The 26,215-nt window shown below is 40.8% G+C and overlaps 2 protein-coding genes across 2 annotated transcripts in view; both read left to right on the forward strand.

The window, feature by feature from the left end:
- Positions 1-987, forward strand: part of LOC139217603 (neurexophilin-2) — a 37,792-nt gene extending 36,805 nt beyond the window's left edge. The window contains exon 2 of the mRNA XM_070848974.1: positions 169-987. Within this exon, the coding sequence (XP_070705075.1) occupies positions 169-987 (819 nt within the window). The remainder of the gene's footprint in view (positions 1-168) is intronic.
- Positions 988-3,709: 2,722 nt separating this feature from the next.
- Positions 3,710-25,684, forward strand: shmt2 (serine hydroxymethyltransferase 2 (mitochondrial)). Its single transcript, XM_070846191.1, has 12 exons — positions 3,710-3,805; positions 11,224-11,415; positions 13,705-13,784; positions 15,140-15,340; positions 15,598-15,679; positions 17,839-17,961; positions 19,799-19,938; positions 20,236-20,398; positions 21,002-21,101; positions 22,786-22,941; positions 23,613-23,720; positions 23,950-25,684. The coding sequence occupies exons 1-12, from the start codon at positions 3,773-3,775 to the stop codon at positions 24,075-24,077; spliced, it is 1,506 nt and encodes a 501-aa protein (XP_070702292.1). The 5' UTR covers positions 3,710-3,772; the 3' UTR covers positions 24,078-25,684.
- Positions 25,685-26,215: the final 531 nt, after the last annotated feature.

Here is a 26,215-nt window from a genome sequence, read left to right on the forward strand (position 1 = left end):
GGTTAGGTTTCATAACCTATTATGGTTAGGGAATCATCGAAGTCCTCCATTGCTGAAACGACTGGCAACACACGTCCGGAGAATATGTGAAAATACAAGCTGAATAGCCTTTGGCTCATAGTTAATAACGTTTTTTTCTTCTTCTTTTGTCTGTTTTAATTTCTCCAGGTCCAGGGGTTGGAGAAGCAAGTGGACTTCTCAGACGTGGGCCCAGTGGGTTCGGTGATGAAGACCCTTCCATATGGCATGGGTGGAGGCACAGTGGGAGGAACGACTGGGGGAGTGGTTAAGCCTCCGTACCAAACACGCATCTTCTCCACTTCCATCGACCAGACGCCCATGAAATCCAAGCCGCCCACCTACAGTTTCTTTAACCCATACGACTCGTCCCGGAACCAGTCCCTGCTCCTGGACCAAACAGGCTACCGCTCTAAGCGCAAGCCCTCACTAAAGACAGCCATGAAGACCAAGAAGATCTTTGGCTGGGGAGACTTCTACTTCAATGTCAAGACCATGAAGTTCAGCTTGTTGGTGACAGGGAAGATTGTGGACCACATCAACGGGACGTTCACCGTTTACTTCCGCCACAACTCGTCCAGCCTGGGGAACGTGTCAGTCAGTATTGTGCCACCTACCAAAGTGGTGGAGTTTGAGGTCCTCCAGCAGCAGCAGCTGCACCCCCACACCCAGCAAAATGTCCAGATCCAGGAGACCCAGCAGTCCACCATCGACCCCAAAGAGGCAAAGACCTTTAACTGTCGGGTGGAGTATGAGAAAACCAACAGATCCAAGAAGCCCAAACCCTGCCTGTACGATCCATCTCAGACCTGCTTCACAGAGCACACCCAGTCCCACGCTGCCTGGCTCTGTGCCAAACCCTTCAAAGTGATCTGCATCTTCATCTCTTTCTTTAGCATCGATTACAAGCTGGTTCAAAAAGTCTGTCCGGACTACAACTTCCAAAGTGAGCACCCATACTTAGGATAAGTAAGAGGGACTGAACTGAAAAAATAAAGAAAAAAAAGAGACAATGTTAATGACGACGATGATTATAATGATAAAGATGGAAGTGATAGTCATATTGATTACGATGAAGAAGCAGGGGACAGTTTTTTGCCTCTAAACTGCTGTGAATTGTGGATTTAAATAAAGTATAATCGGAGTTATGGGTGGTTAGAATATGGCTGATTTCTCTGACTTATTTTCCAACTTTGTATTTGTTAACTTCAGTTTTTATTTGACTTTCTTTCTGTAAATAATGTACTCAACCTCAGCACACTTACTGTTTTTAGATATTTGTTTCTCAGTGTTATTACTTTTTGCATTGGGAGAATTCGGTTGAAAACAGCTGGAATCAGTATTATGCCCTCCGAGTACAAAGGGAGCCTCTGAGGCAGCTGTGTTGTGCCATCACTGTATGGCAGACCTAATGTTATGGTAGACTGACTGTTAATCATCCTCTCAGCTCTACATTTCAAACCCTGGATATAAGAGAGTTATATGTATGAGAAATGCTATGCTGGATATGCATACAATATACTGTATGAAAAAGCACATTAAAATCTCTTAAACTGTCTGTCTTTTACTGGGTGAATGTTTTTGTTCAGAGCTGGAAGCACAATTGAAGGGCACAAGCTGTGCAGCTTATTCATGCTATCTAAATCAGCAAGGACACTATAATGAACAAAGTTACATTTCTCTCTGATTGGGAATCCATGCCCAAGCTTTCTGTGAAGATATGTAATTTTAATTTTCTAAATATATTGAGGGAATGTTGGTGTATGGATTCAATTATAACATGAAAACTAACCACGGAGCATTCTTAAGATGGTGATAAAGTTTTAAAGGGAGTTGATATGTACAGTAAAAGAATCCGAGGGACGTATCTGTTACAATTTTTGATCACGTGTACCCTGAAACCGAAGAGAAAAATAACTATTCTATTGAAGGAAATATGATTGACAGAATTCTGCATGTTTGATCATGCAAGAAGAGGAAATATTGTACATCTGAGTAAACACTTCTTAGTTGCACCTAAACCTCCAGGTGGCCTCCTCTCATTTTATTGGCTTTTGTATTACCGGTGCCACTGTTATAATCTCAGCTACCTAATAATATTTACTTTATCATTGCTTTCTTTATGCTAAAAATACGAGCTTACAGAAAATTGAAGCGGGATAGCGTCACTATTGCAAAAAAATATGCATCAGCTTAGAGATCAATGCACCCACCTCTTCCCTGATTACATTAAACAAACACTCCTCAGACACCTCCGACTATCTCAGAATGCCTCCCCTCTGCCTTTTAAACAAAGCCCCTTTTTTCTCTTTCAGCGTTGCGTCGTAGGCTCTTTGCTCTCCACACTTTTGATCTGATGATAATGGTGCTCAGAATTTCATTAGAAAACACACAGTCGATGCTAATTGAATCTTCATCTCACTCTGGCTCGATACCCTATTATGCTCTTGATCAATTACATTGAGATGGAGGTCCAGGGAGGTCCATGTATCTTACACAAGTTGCAGCAGACAGTGGGGACATGGAGATTGATGGAGTCGCCGTGACCCAGATTCTCTGGAGTTCCCCTCTTTGTCACACAGAGTCTCTACAGTGGTTGGGTGAAAAATCACCAGACGAGTCGGTATGGACGGATCCTTGTGTACTCCTTTGGGTTTGACCATATGTGTGATTAAGAGCGTGTGTGTGATTCTAATTATCTTTATGTCTGTGTGTGTTTGTCCAGGTAACAAAAACAGCTAATGAGCTGAGAGGATATTTGTGACACGTCACATCACCAAAGCTTCTCTGGACACACTGATCATGTGGTGCGTAGCCACAGTTCATGGACTACACTAACTGAGACAGTAGAGTGTAAAGAGAGCAGCACTTTAGAGATACTGGCTAAGAGATATTTTTATTGAGATATAATATTGAGATATTTTTAGAGATAAGTAAAAATGGGCCCAAGATTATTTTGGACAAACACCAGATTTCAGATGCCTTTGGAGAAAAACTGTAGCTGGAATAAAGTAAAACTACATAAACATGCTGACAATGCGGGCAGCATGGGATTGGCTGCAGCCCCCTGGGACCCTTAAGGATAAGCGGTATAGACAATGAATGGATGGATGCTGATTATGCATCATAAGCAATCCATAGGTTTCTCTATACCTGACCTGATTTACTGGGGTTACAGAGCAAACTTGTATCTATTTGGCTAACTATTTATTATTCGGGTCATGTCAGATCAGGTCATCACTAGTGCATCTACTCACATGCACGCTCTTCATAGGTTAGCACTACACCTCTGGTTAAGACTGAGTACTAAACAAAGTACTTAATAACTTCCCTCCTCAAAATACACCCACTATGCTTTCTAGAGTGCAGTTTCCATGTCCATGAACAGTTTATTGCATCTAACTATTTTTGCTTAATATATACATTTTTGTATAAATATGTGTTGAAAATGTATATATCAGTGACAGCTGCTTTCACTCACTGTGGTCTGTTGGTCCTCTCAGTCACCTTGTGAGCATGAAACCGGTAGAAGCTATAAAGAAGACGAATGAGCCCATGAATAACAGATATAGCAGTAATTGGTTTTGTAGGCACAGTGCCGGCCTCCCTTCCTTCCCCACAAAGGCCTACGATACCCATCAACCCTTGCGACCGGATAAGCGTAACCAGCCGTTGCTAACAACTTCTCTCGGAGCCTGTCAGCGGTGTGTCGCCTGGCTGTGCTGCTTTTTCCTCCGGCCTGAGAACTGGAAACATGCTGTCCTTCGCTCTGAGACAACTCACACGGGTAAGTGTGTCATAAAGCACCGCTTTTGTGTCATTGTTTGCTTGACGGTGTGTTTCAGTTGTGGTAACTTAGCCGGTGGTTAAACTGTTAGCTAGCTTCACGTCAGAGTGGGTCAGGACCACAAGTCTTGGGGGGTTTAAATTGCCCCCCTCGCTTTAGGAAGGTGTCCAATATTCACCAAATGGGGAAATAATTGCATCAGTTATCCGCTGACTATGTTTTCTACCCTGCATGTTTTAGATCTAGGGGGCTAGGTGTTAAGCTAGCAGGCTAGTTATCAGTGCATGTTGCACAGCTGCAATTGTGTCCACGTAATGATGCAACAGTGACGGCTCAGTTTCATCATGAGGGGAAACTGGAGGAAACAACACAGCAACGTGTCCCCTGCACCCCAAAGCCTCTCAGTCCAGCCACGTCGCTTCACTTCTCATTAGGGTAACTTGATGAGATGGCGCGGCGTCTCTTTATAAAGGTATTTTGTTGTTAATAAGCTCCACACACATTGTTTTGCTTTTGCTTTAATTACGATCAAAGTGTTAGTAATGGGAGGGCTCTGTGTGTGGTTAACATACTATGATATATTAACTAGAAATGCCCCCAATAACGTTCAAAGTGCAAAATGAGGCTGAAGCAGCACCGAGCAAATATTAACCACAAACTTAGAGATAATTATGTGACTTTCACAGATAACCCTTTTTTTTCGTCAAACTCGTAACACAATGTCATTCTTTCAGCAACGTCAGCAGTTTCTTCACTTGTTGAAGTGTTTATTACTTTAGGGTAGCCGCAAAGACAATGTCAGCATAATTTTGCTGATACTGATATATCCTAATAAATGTGTATATATAAGGTCAGTGAAAACTCAAAGATCCACTTATACACTCAGCTGCCATTGAATTAGGTACACCTAGCTAAAACTAATGTTAAATCTGTAATATTTAGTCTACTGTTCATAAAATTATTGCAGGGTTGCTGTATTTGTCTGTTTCAGTCGACCTATTAGACTCACCTCGTTTACATACATATAGGAGCAAATGAATATCACAAACGTTTTACAATACTGTTTATTTAGGGCCAACATAACACTGCAAACAACAACCCTCTAATATTACCTTATACTTCAGTGAACACCTTACCCAGTGTTAATTTTTTAACTTAACCCTTTAACGCCAAGTGTATCATATTTGATACATGAGTTTTTGAGACCTCTACATCATCAGTGTGATATTTTTTGTTTTTTTGTATCTTATGTGTTTTATATGTTTCTGTTTGTTTAAGATGAACAAACAGTGAGCAATAAATTGCACAAAAATGCCGGATGTAGCAAAAACGATACAAATTAAGACTTTTTAAACTTAATTTTTTTTTTTTTTGTAATTTGTCAGAAGGTTCAACAAACACTCCAGTTTCAAAGAAATTTGAATTTTCTGGCAATGTTTTCATGGTTCAGGCATTAAAGGGTTAAAGCTGGAGCACATGACTTTGACAAATAGATGAACGTCCATTACATTCATGACCTTGCTAAACAAGTTCATACAATGCTGATGAAGCCTATCGCTGCCAAGTAAATCTCTGTATTGGTTGTATAGTTGAGACACCAGAGTGATGGAGGTGTTGGAAAAAAAAGTTTGTGTAGGCCTATTAATAGCCTAATTTTGGACTATGTCAAGTGACCCATTTTTGGAGATGGTGCAAATTGTGTGCTGTTTCTCAGAAACAACTAGGCTATGCCAAGTTTGTGCCAAAATCTTGTGGCATGTATTCAGACCTAGTTATTATAAGTCACTGTCAGTATGTTTGAAGTTTCCCATTAAACTGAGTGATTCACATGATTGCATGCTTTTCCTATTGGTCCTAATTGGTTAAGTGTGCATTTGCATTGAATTTCAATGGGACTCACAAGACTTTTTGGTTGAGGCATGCGGTGTCCTCACGCGATCTGTGTATGTGAGAGAAAAAATTCAGTCCTTGTGCGGTTATTTCTTGTCGCTGTTGACCTATTTTTTTTAAGAAGACAGTTTTAGGATTGGGCGAAAGATGGCGAATGTTGAAGGAAACTCAACTTTTGTGACTTGGGTCTTCAGAGCAGTATTTCATCTGTTGCCGTGAATATTAACATCTGCAGAGAACAGTTTACTTTGGCCATTATGGGAGTGTTTGCTCTTAAATAGACCACTGGCTGCAGGTAATGGATTCCAAAGACCCAAGTCAATACATTTTAGAATAATTATAATCTCTAATCCCATCATGAAAACCTTTCTCCCAATAAAAGAGACCAAAGAAGCAAGGTTTTCAGCTGTTTTTACACTTTTGCACTCATGAAGATCACATCTCCCAAAATAAAGGCCATTGGAGGTGTTGATGAAGCTTGGATTCAAAGTATAATGATGAAAAAAGCACACAAACAATCAATTTCAAAGCTTTTTGAGGTTCAGCATTTAATGACATTAAATGTCACAGTCTGTAGCCTTGACAGTTTAGGTTCTGCTCTGTGAGACATCTGTGGAATTAGAGAAAGGAAATGAAGATTCAGTTCAGCAGTGTGAGAACATTGAGGAGCAAACTGAGTACTGCTATTTCCACAGACTGCTGTATCTCTGTACACCCATCAGAGACTTTTTTTTCTTTCTAAACCACTGGCGTTTTGTAAGAACTGCAAGCCAGAGGTCACATAGAAGACTTAAATGCTGCTCAAATACCTTTTAACCTTTAGGGCTTGCTGTTCTAAACACTCAGTAAAAGATGTGTGCTTTCATTTTCAGTGTAAACATGCAGAAAAGTAAGGAGATTGAAAAATTGCATCACCTTCGACCACTGCTGCATAATAGTTTACTGCTGTGGCCTCTGTGTGGGCCCACCGCACTAGACAAGAAGGACAGTCAGCATGCCAGTGATGTAACCAGAAAGCTGACACCAGTTTATGGAAGAAAAGTATTAGCCTGTCTCACCAAGTATCAACGCTGGACAAAATGTTTTCTGTTTTTTTTTCTTTTTCAATGGGTATGTGGAAAGTTGCATTTTCACTGAAATTTCCCTCATAGAAAATGTAACCACGTGTATCTTTGGTTATGTTGCATAATGAAGTCACAATAAAGAGTAACTTACAAAATATAAATGAAAATGTATAAATGAATACTTAATAGTCAAAATCAATACTAAGAGTACGGGTACGTTTGTGTGCTGTGTACTGAAAGATTAGAGGGCTTTGTTTTTCGTTTGTGAGACGACCTGCTGCCCTTTGGATTTTGTTGCATAACTCCTACTCACCAGGCTTTTGTTTAAAGTTCTGAGGAAAAGATTTGCAGAAATCCTACATTTCTCAAAAGTTACAGTGAACAGAAGTTGACTCGATTTGGAGAAGAGGCAATAACATTTTTGTTTTCATCTATGTGGTGCCAACATCAACCAACAGAGTGGTGTTGGTATATTCGGTATTACTCAGCAAAAAAGATTATTTTAAACATACTTTTAAAGTTGCTTAGAAATAGTTTTGAGTGTCACCCTGAACACAGCTTGTCTCTTCACCTACCGAAACCACAAAAATTCCAATTCACACATCCGTTTTTGACATAGACAAACATAACATTGTTCCAGCAGAGGCCTGCTTTATCTTTTTTTAATTTAACAGGAGCTGAACAGAAACACATTGTTGAGCCCTGTTTCGTGCCTTCATCCATTTTTTCCTTCATCAGTGATATTTATAAGTTGCTTGGAGCTACTCTAACTCCTTTAAAGACGTTTCAAGTGTTTGTCATACCAGAACCAGCCTAAACACACAACAAACAAACAAGCATCTGCCAGTGTCTGGGGATACTCACACCATGACTGCATGCTCCCTGTGCATCTTTTAAGTTTGCTAACATATTTATGAATGTGAAAACTACACAAAAGTCCTCTGCATCCAAATAAAACGTATGCATCCTTTACAGGAGTACTGCATTTAACAAATAACATTATTATTTTATCATTCTGGTTCAGGCCTCAAATGTAAGGATGTACCACTTTTCTCTCTTAAATCATTTTAAGTTGATGCATTATGAAAATATATTTAACTGTTTGAAAATGCCAAACTGAGCTTACGGGAAATTATACCAGACCCTTTCCAGTAGCTTCTTACATTTCATAGGCAGAATGATTGATTGATTAATGAAGAAAATAATTGGAAGATTAAATGATAATGAGAATAATCATTGCAGCCCCAGCCCTTTCCACATTTTTCACATTTATAGTGAATTGAAAACTAAAACTGCCTACTTTTACTGCTTTTTGAGTACTATCACTGAAATGCATCAGTATTTATTCTCACAAATCTAGGCTTATTAAAGTAAAGTTTTTTGGACTGAGTTAACTGTATATATGTGGTTCAAAATTGCTTTTCCGTGACAGCCCAAACAGCATTTCGCAGTGCCATTTTTGATGTTTGACGGGTAGAATCAGGGTTGTGGGCACGGGCAAAAAAGAAAGGCCATGAGTCAGGCTTGACCACGACTTTGTCAATGGTGTAGTTCACAGCATGCGTCTACACTCCCTGAGGCACTGGGAAACCCACCAACACCACCCTCACCACAAGAAGAGCTGTGGGAAGATTGCAGCGTAAATGTATCGTTCCACCGCCTGAAGATTGGCTTTGTTGCAGGCGTCGCTTAAGTCTGATTGTCACCTTGACAACCCTTTGACCCGAATAGAGTGGAGTTGCCCTGGACTCTGCCTCCATCCCTTCACGCCTATTCACCCCATCCAGATTCCTCAGCTTGGTGTTATCCAGACTGAATCACAGGGCAATTTGTAACGGACAGCCCAGCTATTAGTCAGTGACAGGGAAAGAGGCAACTGCGTGTCAAACTGACGGATGCTGCTGCCCTGTTGACACTTCTTCTTTCTAACCTTGCATATCTTTTTTTTTTTTTTTTCCTTCACTGTTTCTCCACTCTAGTCTTTTCTGTTTTTCTTCTGTTACCTGGCTGATTGTTGTTTGGTATAGCCACTGATGGACAGCAGTCATCTGTAAAATTGACTTGCTTCAGGAGCTGCTTCAGGAAATGAGCAAAAATAATACAGAACTAGGATTAATGGAACGATTTTCTTTCTTCCCTTTTCTTCCTCCCTGGTATTGGTCTTTGGGCACAGATGTTTGACGGGAAAGGTAAACAGGCAACAATTACCATTGTCACGCAGATGCAGCGAATCTGTGGCTGCCAGTATTTCGTGCTTGGCGCCCATGTTGATGTGGCCTCTCCCGCCCCTTTTCTCACAGTAGAGTTTTCATCAAGTTCACCTTCAAACGACAGCGTCATCTGTCGTCTAAAAATAGTCCCACTGTGACACATTTGGTGCTTGTATCTTGGCTCTCACTTTTCTTGGATCAGTTCATCTTGTGTTTATTAATTAATCTCCTGTAATGATCAGGGCTGGCAAATGAGGCAGGAAAGTAGAGAGGCAGACTACAGGGAATGACCTGTGTATTGTTTGTTTGAGCCCTGTGCTGTCCCCGTCTGGATGCTGTGGTAGTGATATCAATGACAAGACAAGCTAATGAAAACACCACATGAGTGCTACTATGCTGCTGAGTGTGCTTAGCAGCATTGGGTGACATGATGGGGACAGGGCAAGGGTGGGAAAAGGAAAGCTGGGATGAAGGTGGAGGCGAGGAGGAGTGGGAGGGAGAGGCACCATTGTCTGTTCTGCAGTTGTCAGTAGCGCTATAACCATGCATTGCATTGGCTTGTGTTGGGTTTTTCTGCCACTCCTTTCCCCGGCCTTGGTGTGTCCCAGCAGAAACTCAGACAGCGAAGGACAGTTCCCGTCAAGATTTAATGACCCGTGTGATTTCTCAGCGAGAAACGTGTCCTCGGAGGCAGCCCGACCTGTCTCCCCAGGCCCTCATCTCTTCCAGAACCCAGGGGGGGGGCCTTATCCCCTTTTCCACCATCACCACTGCCACCAGTGACAGAAGGCCAGAGTAGGGACTGTTAGAAATCGGCCATTAATGCGCCAGACGCCTCCCCCGGTGTGTCACCGCTGTCCCCTCTTCCACCCTGGGGAGCAGATGACGAGGCGGAGTACAGAGGATGGGCCAAACAGCGTTGGAGTAGATAAACTATCTGCAAGCTGTTCCTAAGGATAAAGAGTTCCTGTTAACAAAGGATGTTGCACCACGACACCACTCATTTTTGCACTGCAGAGAAGATTCCCGTGTGGTGTTCTGCCCAACATTAACATGCTTACATTTTTTTTGTCTTAAAACTTGGTTTCTTTGTAAGATTTACAGTGCAGTATAGCCAACGAAAAAGATTAACTATCCAAACATTTTATACACCACATGGAATAAGCATAAATTGCGTTTTTTTTGTTCTTTTTTCATATTGCTGTCCTAAACCGGTCTTGAGCATTGTGTTAATTGCTTTTTAATGGTGCTATTAAAGGGAGGCAGTCCCTCACACCCCAGCACACCTGTACAGATGATAACTATATGGTGTCAGTGATGGGATTGATCTCAACACAGAGTCATCATCATATTGTTGATTAAATGATGGGAAAGAGCCAATTTGATGTGAGTGCAATCAACCTGTCAAAGATTTTTTTAACCTCTGAGTTCTCGCACACAGTGCTCTCCCTGCTGATTGAGGTTTTTAAAGGGAACTCGAGCACCGAGGGGCACACGTACAGCTGTAATGCACAACAATCATTTGATGCTGAAAACGGCTTCATATTATTGTATGCAACACCAAGCCATAGTGTTAGATATAATCTATATATATCATAGACATAAGTGCATAGAAGAACCAGGACTAAAATCAGTATAGGATTCATGTTCCATTTAGAAAAAAGACTGAGACAGTGAAAATCGCATGGACTCTGCATACGCTCACGATCAGGCATTGCAGCAGCAGCAGCAGCAGCAGCAGGACTCGCCAGCCCCAGTCCAGATTAGATAAGCAGGAAGTGCTGAATCTGTTCTCTATATGCCTCCTTCGGTACACTGAGGCTGTAAAAGTCAGTCCCTCAGTTTGTAGAAGTGCTGATAGAGGCATAATTGAACAACCATGCTGATTATTGATATCATGCAAACACGCCAGTTTCTAATTATACCAGGCTACATATTAGAGTGAGTGAGGAAAAGAGGAGGGACTTGAAATGTCTCTTTATTTATATAGGACAAATCAGAGCGTTACCTCAAATATATAAAGTGATAAAATCATTCTGCAGAAAAATAATGTTCTGTGTAGCAGCTTTGACAATGTTGTCACTGTTGGTCCTCATGAGACCCATTTTAGTGAAAAGGCCCAGTCTTGAATGGATTCTGTGTTATATCTGTTTAAAATTAACATAATCTCAAATCTTTCCGTTCCTTTCTCTGTATTCCCTCTCTCTCATCATGTCCTCATGTATCAACATCGCAACGTCTCATCTGCCTGTAGCCACTGTGCCAGCGAGCCCCAGTTCGTCTCTGTGTACGTGGCCAGCAGTCCCACGCTGCCACTCGTACAGTAGATGAAGATCGTCCATGGACAGGCCAGGAAAGCCTGGCTCAGGATGACCCTGAGATGTGGGATCTCCTGCAAAAGGAGAAGGACAGGCAGTGTCGCGGCTTGGAGCTCATTGCATCTGAGGTAAATCATCTTTCGCCGATATGAATGGTGTTTTATTTTTAACTTAATGTGTTTTTGACTGTTTGGCTAAAGTACACATCTACTTGATCAAACATTTTACAGACGGATGGGAAGAATGTAGAATATGAAGACCCATCCTGTATGACTTTGCATTGACTTTCTTTAAAAGTGAGTCAACTCGATCAATGCAAACACTTACTCGATGCCTGTAAGAACTGGCAACAGCTCCCCAGTATGTTGGCAGTGCAGGTAGCTGAAAACACCCCATCACCTCTGATTAATGGTTTGGCAAAAGGAATGAAATAATACTCTCTCTAGTCTCATGGATGTCTATTCTGGTTATACTGTGGGTTTCTCCCATGTTACTGCAGGCAGCATTGACAGAAAAGGCCTTATCAGCGGTTTATCAAGGCTCGTCCTGTAGATAAATTCAGTATGCACAGCACAGCAATACGACAAATGACGTGTCTATTAAATTAGTTACGTTCAAATATTTATTCCTAAACCATATTGTTATAGTATGTTTTAATATGTTACTGCAGTAAACTTGCTGGTTTCATGGTTTTGTGGCTAGTAAAACTGATCCTCTGGCTCTAACATACAAATAATAAAACGGATATCGTGAACTCTGACAAAAAAGAACAAATTCATATCCAGTCATTCACACTTGGCTACTTTAATAGTAAAAACATCCACAGGACAATAGCTCAGTTGTTACAGAAACATTTGTGTAACTCTTTGGCTGGATGGTGTGAAATAGAAAATTTTACTATTCAAAAGAGCAGACAAGGTTTTATCTTGTATTGCTCTTTCTCTCTCCTCCTGTTTCTTCCTCACCACAGTGGTTGTTCAGTGGAGTATATCGGCCCCCTCTCTACACAAAGCCTGACCGCTCTAGTGTGAGATAAAGGTGATATCTTCATTCTGCCTCCTCCCCGCCTCACTCTGCAAGGAGTACAGCCCAGGCAGGCATTCCTTGAATGAAAAGACATACATTTTCCCACACGTGTCCACGCACACACACACACACACACACACACACACACACACACACACACACACACACACACACACACACACACACACACACACACACACACACACACGGCCACACCCACACACACTTTCAGACGCTGAGAAGCAAATGCATTTCCTTTTCTAATATAGGCACAGTCTTCGGCATGACAGACGGACGCAGCAGAAAGCTGTTACTGGAGCTGTTATCTCCCTTGATCTCCTCTTGGCTTCTAGGTGAAGCATTAGCATAACCACACACACACACCACCACCAGAGAGTGTGAGTGTGCGTGTTTTGTGTCAGACTCTATTACCAGCCAGTGAGATAATGTAGAGTAGGAGTGTCGTGTCAGGAGGCCATATGAACACAGGGTTTCATAGTCTGTTGCAGACTTTTGTACAGTATATGAAGCAGTTTATCTTTTATAGTTTAGTATCATGGATAGTAATGGTGGGCTTACTTAAAAATTAGTAAAGCTAAATGAATGAATGTCTTCTCATTTTTAATATTTTGTATAATTTCCCATACTGTAAATAATGTATTATCAGACCACTTGTCCTTGTCTTCAGCAAGAGCAAAATGTTTAAGTTAGAATGAAGTTGTCAACCAACAGCAGCACTTTACTCCACTAAACAGGAATAGAGGAAACCTCATCTTAGAAGCTTGAACAAAGGAACGCTTGGCATTTGTACTCGAGGAAATGTAACAACATTGTTTTGGATGGATTTGATTTGATTAGTTTTAAGAAGTCCAGCAAAATAAATCCAAGGATGTTGTCTACTGAAATCAGGCTAATAAGATGTGTCAGTGAGAAGTGAATAGCACTTACTGATATTATATATATATTAAACTAAATGTTTGACATTCTTCTCCTTTCAGCTCATAGACAAGAAATAAAGGAAAACTTTAGAGCAAATTCTACCCCTTTGCAGTTTTCATTTTTCTTGGAAAATGCATTGCAAAATGATTTTAAAAAAAGGCCACACCAATGCATCTCAGCATGTGCAGAAAAGTTTATTACATTATCTTGTATCCTCCAGCAGCGAGGCGATAAGCATTGTGGAGTTCAGTGTTAGTCTATGGAAGTCCAGAGGTTCAATACTGTAATGATTGCCTTCAGCTAGAGGGGGATTTCTCACTATCACTTAACAGACTTTAATTTGCAGTCCTTGTCCCTTCTGTCCACTCACACCATTGATCTGAGTGTGCATGTTTACGTGTGTGTGTGTGTGTGTGTGTGTGTGTGTGTGTGTGTGTGTTTTCTCATCGCAGAATTTCTGCAGTCGAGCTGCTCTGGAAGCTCAGGGATCCTGTCTGAACAACAAATACTCTGAAGGCTACCCAGGGAGAAGGTGAGTGTTTTTATTCAGTCACACCCAGCTTATTAACACTGTTGATATTCTCTGCTTAAGGATATTTGTTACAAACATACACACACACATAGACACGCACTGATTCAGACTGTGTTCTCTAGCTTGCCCTATAATAGTTCACACCAACCACACAGCAAATAATCCACAGCCTCTGCCTTGCCAAAGAAGATTCCTGAGGGGATACATTGGAAGAATTTAGTGCCCAGGCTGATAGTTGCATGTTCTCTATTTTCAGTGTTCCTATTTTCTGTTATTTTCCACAGATAATTCACATTTATCAGCAGCAAACAGAGAGCTGACATGTTTCTCTTTTGATTCCTTTGATTCCTGGAATACAAGCCTACCATAAATTTCCCTCCCACCGAATCCCCCACACACAAATACATCCTACTCATCTGCTGTTTTACACTTTAATGTAATGAAACAAAAGGATGAACTCATTGAATGAGTGTTTTGTACGATAGCCATCTGTTGCTCCTTCATCTGTAATTCCACTGAAAGGGTTTGATGAGTATTTTCACCTGAGATGTCCCAGATCTGAGGTAGTTTGGAGTTAACATTGGTTTATATTACTCTAAATGTTTGGCACCAACAGTGCAGTTTGCGGCACATGTTTGATTGGTAACTGGCACTGCTGATATTGGCTATAACCAATATATTGATAATAACAATGTATCAAATGACGATGTGAAAGGGGTCACTCGTAGTGATTAACCTACATAGTATTATCAACTGAATCTGCAGCTTCCCTCAGCTTGACAGAGCTTTATAGTGACTTTCAGCTCGTTGTTTAGCTGCCTGGCATGCAGCTGTACTGTTTCACTTTAGTTTCACTGCTAGCATCTTTTTCAGATGCAGCAAGCAGCAGTTAAAACCCACTGTTCACTATCTGCTTAGCACCAAACTGCAGACAGACACAGGTGATTGATTAATCCAGTTGATCCAGTTTTAATCTGGTGATCGTGGAGCATTTAGCAGCTAAAGAGCCAAATAACTTCCCACAGGTTTGTCGTGTTATTGGAGACTAAAAATAGAGCTAAAAGAGAGTTAATATGGGGCATTTGCCCAGTGGCTAACTAAAAATTGATGATAATGTTTCTCCCCATGTGCTGGTTTTGTAAGTAGGAAACTGTTTACTGTTAACTTAAAAGGAGATGCTATGTCTGTGTTCATAACTTGTTTCAGCTGTCTCCAAGTAGCCAAAAAAAAAAGAATTATTGCGGGTTTAAATTGAATTAATATTAAAGCTGAATTCTGCAGGTTATTTGCAGGAGTGATGCATCAGTTAGGAAATGGCCTAAGGGTGTCCTTTTTTTTTTCCAACCCACCCTCAGATACTATGGTGGAGCAGAGGTGGTCGACCAAATTGAGCTGCTGTGTCAGAAACGAGCCCTGGAGGCCTTTGACCTAGACCCAGCTCTGTGGGGTGTCAACGTTCAGCCGTACTCTGGCTCCCCAGCTAACTTTGCCGTCTACACCGCCGTGCTCAACCCTCACGACCGCATCATGGGCCTGGATCTGCCCGACGGAGGACAGTCAGTAGCCACTGCTGCTTTTTATTCAGTTATTTTCCCTCACCCTCTACTTTTCTAAGCTGCCCCAGTTTTTTGTTGGTCATTTGCAGTACCTGAAAAATCAATAACAGTCAGTTTTCCTCTTTTCTTCTCCTGCACATTTGTTTACACTATAACACGTTTCTGTCATAAATCAAGTTGCTTGCAAGCTAATGTAACTGAGTGCCTGTATTTTCTTGCTTTCTTGTCTGTCTACATGTTCCTTTTTGTTACCCCAGTCTGACCCATGGCTACATGTCCGATGTGAAGAGGATCTCGGCAACCTCAATCTATTTTGAGTCCATGCCCTACAAGCTAAATGTAAGTAGAGACCCCCAGTTATGGAATGTAATTTAGTACATTTACTGAAGTGCTGTACTCAAGTAAATATTTGAGGTACTTCATGCCACTTTCTACTTCTACTCCACAACACTTCAGAGGGAAATACTGTACTTTACTACAATTATTTGACAGCTGTAGTTATTTTACAAACTAAAATTTTCACCTACAAAATGTCTGATCTTCCATTACAGCTGAAATGTTAACTTGTTAGCCAATTAATCAATTGGTTGATTGACAGAAAAGTTTCAAGTTTTCCAGAGTCAGTTGTTGACTGACCACCACATGAACCAGCACTGTTGGCCAGACCGGTCCGCGTATTTGGGTCTACAGTCTTCTCAGGTGTACTGATACTTTTTCTGCTGCAGCACTCATTGCAACATCCCTCGTGTTTCGGTTGTACTATCGGTCATCTCTTCCACTTTTTCAGTTTCTGCCCTTCATTTTACTGTTGATGGCTGAAGTAAGAAATTGTGCTGGTTTTGTGGACAAAACCACACTAGACTTCATTTTTTAACTGAATATTTTGAAGCCCAATTACTCTAATCATGAATGAGGGAGAAAACTGTGAACGATTAGTTAAAGGCCACAACGCTTTGGTCATTTTGATCAAACTGAGCAACCTTTTTAGCTCCTCTTGTTGGAGTCATTGCTTATTGAAGATTTGCTTCAAGAGTTTGTTCTTTCCTCTTGTTATACTACTCAGACATATCTAAATTTAAGACCCAAATATGTTTGACTTGGTCTTTTGCTCTAGATAGTAATGTAATAACAGGATATTCATTTAAATGAACAGAAAAGAAGAGAAAAATGTAGTAGAAACACTGTTATCCCCTTTTGGGAAATCCTGTTTGCTTTTTGCCCCCACAGGCACAGCACAAGGCCGAGTGGGTAGGGATTTCACTGTCTAACTCAAGGAACTTCAGCCCAACAAACACTTGCCAACAGCCGCTTGATGACAGAGGCGTTTAAATGCCGGTGTTTTGGTTGATGTATGGCCTCTTAACTCCCAACACAACCATAAAGTCCTATTAGTTTGGTACAATATTTAAAACATTCAAAGTGCTTTTTTTTCCACCAGTATTGAAATCGGTACTATCAGGATCCCTCAGACGTGACAAGTATTTTTTTGATTTAACATGTAGAGATGATCAGTGCATTATATCTTGGTATATAGTATTTTATTCCTGGGGTCATAGTTGTGTGGTAGTGTTGGTAGCGGCTGATGGATGGCCATGAGAGTCTGCATGTCCAGACCTGCTGATGTATGAGCAGGCAGGACCCCTCTGCGGGAGAGATAATGGGAAATCGACAGGCTGGCCAGCACCACTGGCTCTGTCTTCACAATGAGCAGCTTGATGGAGTGAGGGGGCATCCATAGATGCGCTCTGGAGATGGAGATTATCAGGTTGTCTAAATAAAGCTCTCCCTCTTCCTTTTCTCTCTGCTTTTTCTTGTCCATGTATCCCTTAGTCTCCATCCTTTCCATCCTGTCTCTTGCTTTTTTTCCTGCTCCATCCTGTTCTCTCGCCTGTATTGTCTCTCCTCTCTGATGCTTTGAGGAGGAGGAGGTAAAAGTGGAGATTCAGGCACAAGACACACTAGTCATTTGACTGGTCCAGTCTGACTCCATTTCATGTGACTGAAGTGCATCCTCTGAACAATGGATTGTCAAACATAGTTCTTGAATTGCTTATCTCAATGAAAGGAGCCAGAAGAGTCTCCAAACCAACCTCTGATGTGTTCAGCCTCATCACACCAGTTGAGTAGATCCCTAAAAGGTTGAATTAGGATAAGTAGGGGTGCATTACTGCAATTGCTCCATCTTCTTCCTTGATATATGTTGAAATGTCTCCCCTTAAATAAATCCCTTCCCCTTTTAAGGTAGCCAAAGTACTTCAAATGCAGCTGCATCAAATGATCTTCAAATGGAAAAAAATCTCTCTTCCGTGTTAATGTTTGCTCTTGATCGTCAAGATATCTGACAACTTTTTTTTCATTCTGTCATGCTCTTTCTTTTTTTCTTCTCCCCTGACCCTTACTCTCTTCTTAATATTCTCATATTCGTCCTCCACGTCTTTAGTCCCTCTCTGCCTCTTTTTTTCTCTCCTTAATCCATCTCCCTCTTGCTCTCTCTGCAGACTGCAACAGGACTCATAGACTACGACCAGATGGAGCTGACGGCCAAGCTGTTCCGGCCCAAGCTCATCATCGCTGGCACCAGCGCCTATGCCCGGCTCATTGACTACGCCCGCATCAAGAAGGTGCATGGAGAACTCTCTCTGTATTCAATCCTCACTTAGCTTTCATCCCATCTTTCCCTCTGTTTATGTGTGTGTGTTTCACTCCACCCCTTCCTCTCCTGCTACCTGTTTTCTCAACTTCTCATCCTGCGTTAGAAAGGTCGGGCCAGTTTGGTCCTTTTATTCAAAACTCAGCCAACCTTTTCCACTGAACTGTCACACACACCTGCTTCCCTTACTGATAGGTCAGACCTAGCCAGGATCACTTCCAACCATATCCTCACTAATTACTATCCCACAGCACAGATCTGTCTGCTCTAAATACCAAGCATTCCTTTTCTACCATCAACGTTTCCAAACACAAACTAATTTTTTGGGGTAGTTCACACTCGCACTCGACAGCACAGATGCTTTCTTCCTCTTTTGCCTTCTTACCTGAGCTAAACGTGGATACTCTCACTGACTCACATGTACACAGCAGCAACTTTTAACTGCACACTTCACTGCTCTCTTTGACAGTGCACAAGAGGCCCCTTTATCAGTTTTGTTATACCCACCAGCTGATTCACTTCATTCACTCCATGACTGCATCCCTTTGTTGCAGAGCTCCACTTTAGCTACTACCATCAGATGGAGTGTCCCACCATTACAGAGCTGTTTTTATTAAGCACCATAACTACTTTGCCACTAAGCCTGAAGTGGGGCCATATTTCCCCCCTGGCATGTCTCTGTGGAACTGTTCACTGTTTTATTGCAGAATCTGCCGGGCCGGGCTCCTCTCCAGATTTTCAGTGTTGTGTTACCTAGATTCGAACAGGCTTCTGTTTTTTTTAATCTGAAGTTTGTTTTACTATTTGCGTTCATCAGCTACCCAAACATCACCCTCTTGTGTTCCCTCGCCCCTCCAGTAACCCTGCCATCTATCCTGCCTTTTAATCTAATAAACATGTGCTGATCCAGTTTAGATATACGAAGAAGGGAGATTGTCATGATAATGCATATTAATTGGAGCGCTAAAAAGATTGCTTACTGCTCTGATCATTCGCCAGCAAGTCATTTGCATGTTAGCAAGCTATTTATTGTTTGTCTTTTTCAATAAATGCTGTCAGGAGACAGCCAGGATTTATTGAATTATGCTGCAATATCGCGGGCCTCTGAAGAGTGCTGAAAAGCGTAATAACACCAGCTTTGATTTTAAATATCTGCCCTTTGAGAAGATACTGAAGGTACTGCGAACAGATGTAGAGTTAGTCATCAAATCATAACCGTGAGGGGAAAAATGTAAATGCAAAAAAGAGATTTTATTTCACATTTCTTATCTCACATTTTAACATATACAGAGCACTGCCAAATAAAATACACAAGACAGTTGGGTCACTGACTCAGACTGCGTGTAGTTTAGTTTTATAGTAACTATAGTGGTCTCTGGTAGAACTCCATATATCAAGAAAAATAAATGCAAATACATAAATGCATAGATATCTGGCCAGTGCACATTTTTACTCTGTGCTCCAGGAAAACTACATTTGAATTGAGGCTTTCAGCTTTTTGGGAGTTTGAATTTGTTCACCACTACAGTGGCTTAACGTGTCAACATAACACCTTTTTTTTTTTTTTACATAATTTTAATAATGGTGAATATAGTGAAGAGGCTTTTAATCCAATGGTGGTGGTGGTGGGGTCTACTTTGAGTCTACTTTCAGCAACAAAATAATCTTTTATTTGAACTTTTCTAATTTCTCTGTCGCCTAAAAGTATGGGAATATTAATAAGAACTATAATTCCTACACTGTGTAAAGGACATTCTTAATTTTGTTTTCCCTATTCCCTTTCCCTTCCTGTTCCCTTTCACCCTCAGCTGTGTACCGACATTAAGGCTTACATGCTAGCTGACATGGCCCATATCAGTGGCCTGGTGGCAGCCAAAGGGGTCCCCTCTCCCTTTGAATATGCTGACCTGGTCACCTCTACCACACACAAATCCCTCCGAGGAGCCAGGTGAGAACTGCAGAGAAATTTCATAACAATCTCCATAGACCTGCTGCACTGTAGTGTCTGGAGCAGGCAGAGAGGCTCAGTAGAAGTACGTAATTGTTTCTCTCTGTCACATACCTTAAGAGTATCATGGGAATTATTAGTCATTTTTATCAATAGCATTTATAGTATTTTGCGATGTTGGGCAGCTGATGTGCAATAGGAGGCATGGGTGCAGACAAATGAAATTATGATGTTGGGCTTTAGAGAAAACTAAAAGGGTGAGAATTTTTTGTCAGTTAATTAATCTGTTCTGTCTAGGGCTGGCCTCATCTTCTACCGTAAAGGTGTTCGCTCAGTGGACAAGAAGGGGAAGGAGATCATGTACGCCCTCGAGGACAAGGTCAACTTCTCCGTCTTCCCCTCCCTGCAGGGTGGGCCTCATAATCACGCCATCGCTGGTGTGGCTGTGGCACTCAGACAGGTCAGCACAACATGCTAACCCCCAGTTCCACTGGAAAAGTAACTTCATTTGTATGAATGTAAAGCTTTATAACTCTGGTTATAACTGGTTTGTAATAAGAAGTTTATAACTAGTGAATCAAATTTTACAGTGAAACAATTTTACCACTGAGATGTTCGGGTGAAACTTGATTCGAGGAACTAGTTCCCTAAGCTGCTGAAGGCATCTGCTCCTTCTCTTTCTCTAGTGTGAACTGTCTGGATCTTAATGCTGTGCTAGACAGCTACTGACAGTAAAGGAGCATTGAAAGGTGATGTCTCTCACTTGCACCATAGAGGGGAAATTTTTCCTGTCCGGATGTTCTTCCTCAACTTATTTGGGTTTTAATCACTAAAATGGAGTTATGCCTTCTGTATTTCCATCCTCCAACAGGTGAACAGTTAATCACAGAAAGTACATTTTCCAAGGTTGTTTGATCAGTTATTAGTGGAAAGAATTCAACATTTTCATCACAAGATACAAACAACATTGACTATTGAGTCAAAAATAACGTGATATGTGTCTGTGTCTGTGTCTGTGTGTGTCTCTGTGCGTCTGTGTGCGTCCATCCGTCCGTTCGTCCAGGCACAGTCTCCCATGTTCAAGGAGTACATCACCCAGGTACTAAAGAACGCCAAGGCTATGGCTGCAGCACTCCTCAGCAAAGGCTACACCCTGGTATCAGGTAATGTAACTTCTATTTAAAGGAGAACTCTGGTATTTTTTTAAACCAGGCCCCCTTTTGTACATATTTGGGTGCCTAAATGACTAATAGATACAAAGGTTTTGTAATTGGTTTTATAGATCTCCTCCACCAGCAGCTCCAAACAGGCTGCAATGGCTACAATGCAATCCTTTGGGACAAAACACCCAATCAAAGCACATCCTTCTAAAAGTACTTGTTTTTGCCACTGACAGGAGCAGATTGTTAGTTGTCGTGTCTGAGAACATTATAGAGAGAAACCTTTAGGTTAAAGAGTAAGATGATATTGCTCCATTCAAAGTCACCAGACTCCACTGACAAAAATAGTCACAGCACATGAGAGTTGCAGGTCTACTGCCTCAATCAGCTAGTTTGCTTGTTTGGATCCAAGGGCCCAGGTTTAAGAATACCGGAGATCTCCTCTAAGCATTCTGTTTTTTTAATTCCCAGTGTGACAGCAGACAGCAGAAAGAAACGGAGAACACACAACACAGTCAATAAAGAGAAATGTCCTGTCACAAAATGCAAATTACGCAACAGAAAAAAAACAAAACAGAAAACCATTTAAATTCATAATGTGCAAATAGGCTGATGTCACTGTAGCAATCCTGTCAATCAAGAAAATAAAACCAGATGATAGTGGTCACTTTCTGTTTGTGAGTGAAGGCTTAAATCTTGTACTGCATTTAATTCTCTGGCCTCAGCTCTTTTTTTGATGTATAGCCTTCAGTTGATAACCTAAAAAGCACAGACTTGTCCTGTGCTTACACTGCATTGTGTCCCTACTCCCCTTTTTCAAAACCTTTTGCGGTTGTTTGTTTTAAAACAGGGACAGGGAAAACAGGGAAAAGGCTGTATACTGTTATAGTCAATAAGAAGCAGAGTGTGAACTTAAGTTGGTTTCATTAATGGCTGCTTTCTATGTACATGTATAGAGTAATAATATATGCTCAGTTTCCAGTTGAGGTACAGCAAGCTAAAACTAATGCAGTCTAATACAACAGTCCTGCAATATATCCATGACATGAAGTTTATATTATTATGTATAATAATTATATATTATTATTATGTTCAGTTTTAACTTTTAACTATTATATGGAGGAGCTGATTGAGCTTCATGGTTAATACTGGCTTGTATTATATAGAGTGGTATTCCTGGTATTTAGACTACCCTCAAAGGTTTGATGAAATAACAGATCCTCTCTGTATAATGCCATACAGTTCTTGTGTGTCATCATGATGACAGCTTTACTGTGAGGATGAGTGATGATAATCGTTCCTATATAGTTTTAATGGTATCGTCTATTAAAACAAAAAAAGTAAAGCCATCTTTTGCTCATGTTGTTCCAGGATTAATTAAAACGTATTAATGTAATGCTCAGTTTAACATAAAGCACATATGCAGATAAACATACAAAACATACAAATGCACGAGGAAGGTGAGGTGTGAAGCACTGGAGAATGCCAACTACCCAACAGTAATTTGGATTCATCATTAGCTTCAGTTTCATATCCTACAGCTAACAAATCTGGTAACGTTGCGTCATCCTTGTTAAGCCCAAGTTGAGGTGGTCTGATCAAAGGCTTAAAAATGAAGTGCGTGTCTACGGAGCCTCGGACTTTCTTCCTCTTCAAAAGTTTTTCCTAAGAATGCTGAATATTTCAGGCGGGACCGACAACCACCTGGTCCTGGTGGACCTGCGGCCTAAGGGCATCGACGGAGCTCGGGCCGAGCGGGTGCTGGAGCTCGTGTCAATCACTGCCAATAAGAACACCTGCCCCGGGGACAAGAGCGCCCTGACTCCTGGTGGCCTCAGGCTAGGTAAGAAACAGCTTCACATTACACTACATTTAACTTGACTCGTACAAGGTCTTGACATACCCACTAAAGGTGTGATTAGAAACACTTTGTCAAGATAATCTGTCTTGATGTGTAGGTCAGCTTTTCAGCATTTTATGTTCCATAATTAACTACAAGGTTTGTCGAATTTACTTGGCTCTTTTTTACTTAATCTGTTTAACTTTTTCGAAATGTAGTTCTGCATATGGAAATGAGTCAGCCACCGATTAAGCCACAAGCACTGAGCAGATCATGATTAATTAAGCGTGTTTGGGTTTTTAATCATCTTCCAGGAAGTTCAAGAGCTCCACACTTTTAGCATCGTCTTGAGGCAAAGTACTTTACCTACAGTACCATGTACTGCACTTATTACCTTCTCACTTGTTTATTATATTGAAAGTTTGACTGACTGCGCCTTAGTCACCCATCAGCATCAATACAGATTTGACACATCTGGAGTCTCTGTAGATTCATTACTGAAATTTCAAGAAACTCAGGGTTCTGTTTTTCCCCCCAAAGACCATATGGTTCCTAAGTGGGGAAAAAAACAAAAATTGATTAGAGACAGTTGGACCAGTAAAACCAAAAAGCTGCAATTACTAGTCATTACTTTGTATTCCAAGCTGCAGACTTTATGTTCTTCTCGGCCCCAGGTGCTCCGGCCCTGACCTCCAGACAGTTCAAAGAAGCTGACTTTGTGCAAGTTGTCGAGTTCATGGATGAGGGCTTCAAGATTGCCTTGGATGTCAAGAAAAAGACAGGTGAGTCTGCTGTGAGAAGGGAGGCACATTACAATGTAGCCTCACTTTTTTTTTAGATTTTAGTTTTAAAACAGAGTTTGAAACTAGGGATCTTTTTAGAAATGCAAAATAAGTACAATATGCTGAATGTTATGATAAATTATTGGAAACTGAAGCATGAGAGAAAACAAAAAGGGCAGTGGTGATAAAACAAAAGAAGCTAAATCCTGTTCCCTTTTGTGTTCTCCAGGAAAGCTCCAGGACTTCAAGGACTTCCTTCTTCACGACCCAGAGACAGTGGCTCGCATCGCCGACCTGCGCCACCGCGTTGAAGCTTATGCCAGGCCCTTTCCCATGCCAGGCTTCCACGACCATTAGGCAGGACCGTACAGAATCAGGGGGCCGTCACAGCCAGCTGGGCAGAAGTGTGCAAGGGGAGGGGAAAGCGTCACAGTGGTGAAATGGGGTTGGTGCCTGTGAGTCGGGATGATCCTTGAGTTCATGGTTTTTCCCAATCAGATCTGGGAAACAGATTTTTTTTTACACTTCTTTGCAGTCATTCATCAGTCTATTCTTATAAAATCGTGGCCTCCATGTTGAGGTAAAGAAACAATAAAATCTGACAGTTTTTGTAGAGCCGAAAGAACCTATTTTCTATTGTATATGTAAAGGTTTTTCTCAGTTGTCTTCACGCTGTTTCTTTAATGTGAGTGTGTGGGAGGGAAAAAAATTACATGTCAAATCAAAAGCACAGTCAAACAACGACCAACAGCTCTCGGTGTCACAGACTCCGTGACTTGATTTGTGTATAATTAGTTATTATAATAAGATACACTGAGGAGTCTTAATGCTTTAAAGAGGTTTACTTAATGTCACTAGCGTAGATTAATATATTCACATGGAGATGTGTGCATGATAGATTCTACTGTTCATGAAACCAGGTACAGGAGGTGGTAAAGGGCTGTTCTTCCAGTTTGTGTCGGCCTTTTCCATTTTTGTGGGAGAAATTTAGATTTAACTTAGAGATTAACCCAAAATGTTGTTAGAGTGTAATTTTGAGTGGAGATTTGTGTTTCTATAGTGGGAAGATCCCACATAGAGGAGGTGGACTAAATAGATTTAACATCTTTTAACATGCATAATCTCAGTACAGCATATACTGTTTAAAAAAAAACAAAAAAAAACACATCTCTCTTAATATAAAAGCTTCAAAACGTAGACTTTACTGGGAATTTGTATTAGATTGCATCACAATCAGTCCACCTTGTGAACACATCTATTTTTGAAACACTCATTGCATCGTCTGATTCATCTTCCAGCATATCATCTTTGTCTGTTTGTAATTGCTTTGCATTGTTTCATTACTGATAACCAAACGAAATAACAGAAATGTCATCCTGGATTATTTCATACTTTTCTTTAAGTGCGTTTACAAAGAGTATATACTTTTCTATATATTATTTAATAAGAACTAATTTCACACTCAGTATATCTTAAGGTTTCCCATATCAGCTGATATGTCGCACTAGAAGAAAGATGATTTGTCTCGCCAGTCATTTATTTAACCGAAGAGTTCAACGATGGAAACTGTGAAGCAGCTTGAGTTGATGAAACATTTCCAGCATGTTTTGTTGTCTGTCTGGTTCGCAGATTGGAACTGTTGTCATTATCACTGCATCAGTGAGGAAGCAAGATTTCCCTGTGAAATGGTCTTACAGCACAATCGAGAAAGGAGTGTTAGAAAGTGTATGGTTACGTTCTTACTTTGCACAAATCGCAGCTTCTGAAGTCCACCAAATCAAATGAATTAACAACATTACAAGTTTTTGACAGCCAATAGAGTAGATGTTGCCAAAATGTACCAATAAGTATTTTACTACTGTGTTTATAAATCTGCTGTTTGTCTGTCTGTGACATGTTGCCAGCCATTGTACATCAACACAGGTTTGAACTAACTTTCTTTTACAGAACATTTTATAAATTAACAGTTAATCAGTATTAACTGAGTCCAAATAAATTACAATAATGCAAACCTACTGCGTTGTGTCATTGATATTAATATACATCTCCACACACACACACACACACACACACATTGTCACAACCACATGTTTAATAAAAACTGTGTGGTAAGATGCCATTCTGTCAAAATGTGAGCAAGTTTATCCGGTCTGATGGCGCACGTGTGTGGAGTAACAACGCAGTCTTGATCACAAGCTTTCACCACTACTCACAAGACCTGTTTTGTATTTATGAAATGTGAAGAACATGCACTGAATACTATAGCCTACTTAAAGTGTGTACATTTCAGGTACTTGTACTTCTATTTCGAAAAACTATGTGAAATATCATAATTAACGCTCCACTTCATTTTTCGACATCTAATTACTTGACAAATACAATTTTACATACAAACATGATCAACTTGTTTTTTGTAATAATACTTCATGTACTTTTGCAATGCAGGAATTTAATACACTTTAATAAGTGTCTTCATAGGCTAGTGTTGGTGTACT

Source organism: Pempheris klunzingeri, chromosome 2 (assembly GCF_042242105.1).
Source record: "Pempheris klunzingeri isolate RE-2024b chromosome 2, fPemKlu1.hap1, whole genome shotgun sequence".
Lineage (NCBI taxonomy): Eukaryota > Metazoa > Chordata > Actinopteri > Acropomatiformes > Pempheridae > Pempheris > Pempheris klunzingeri.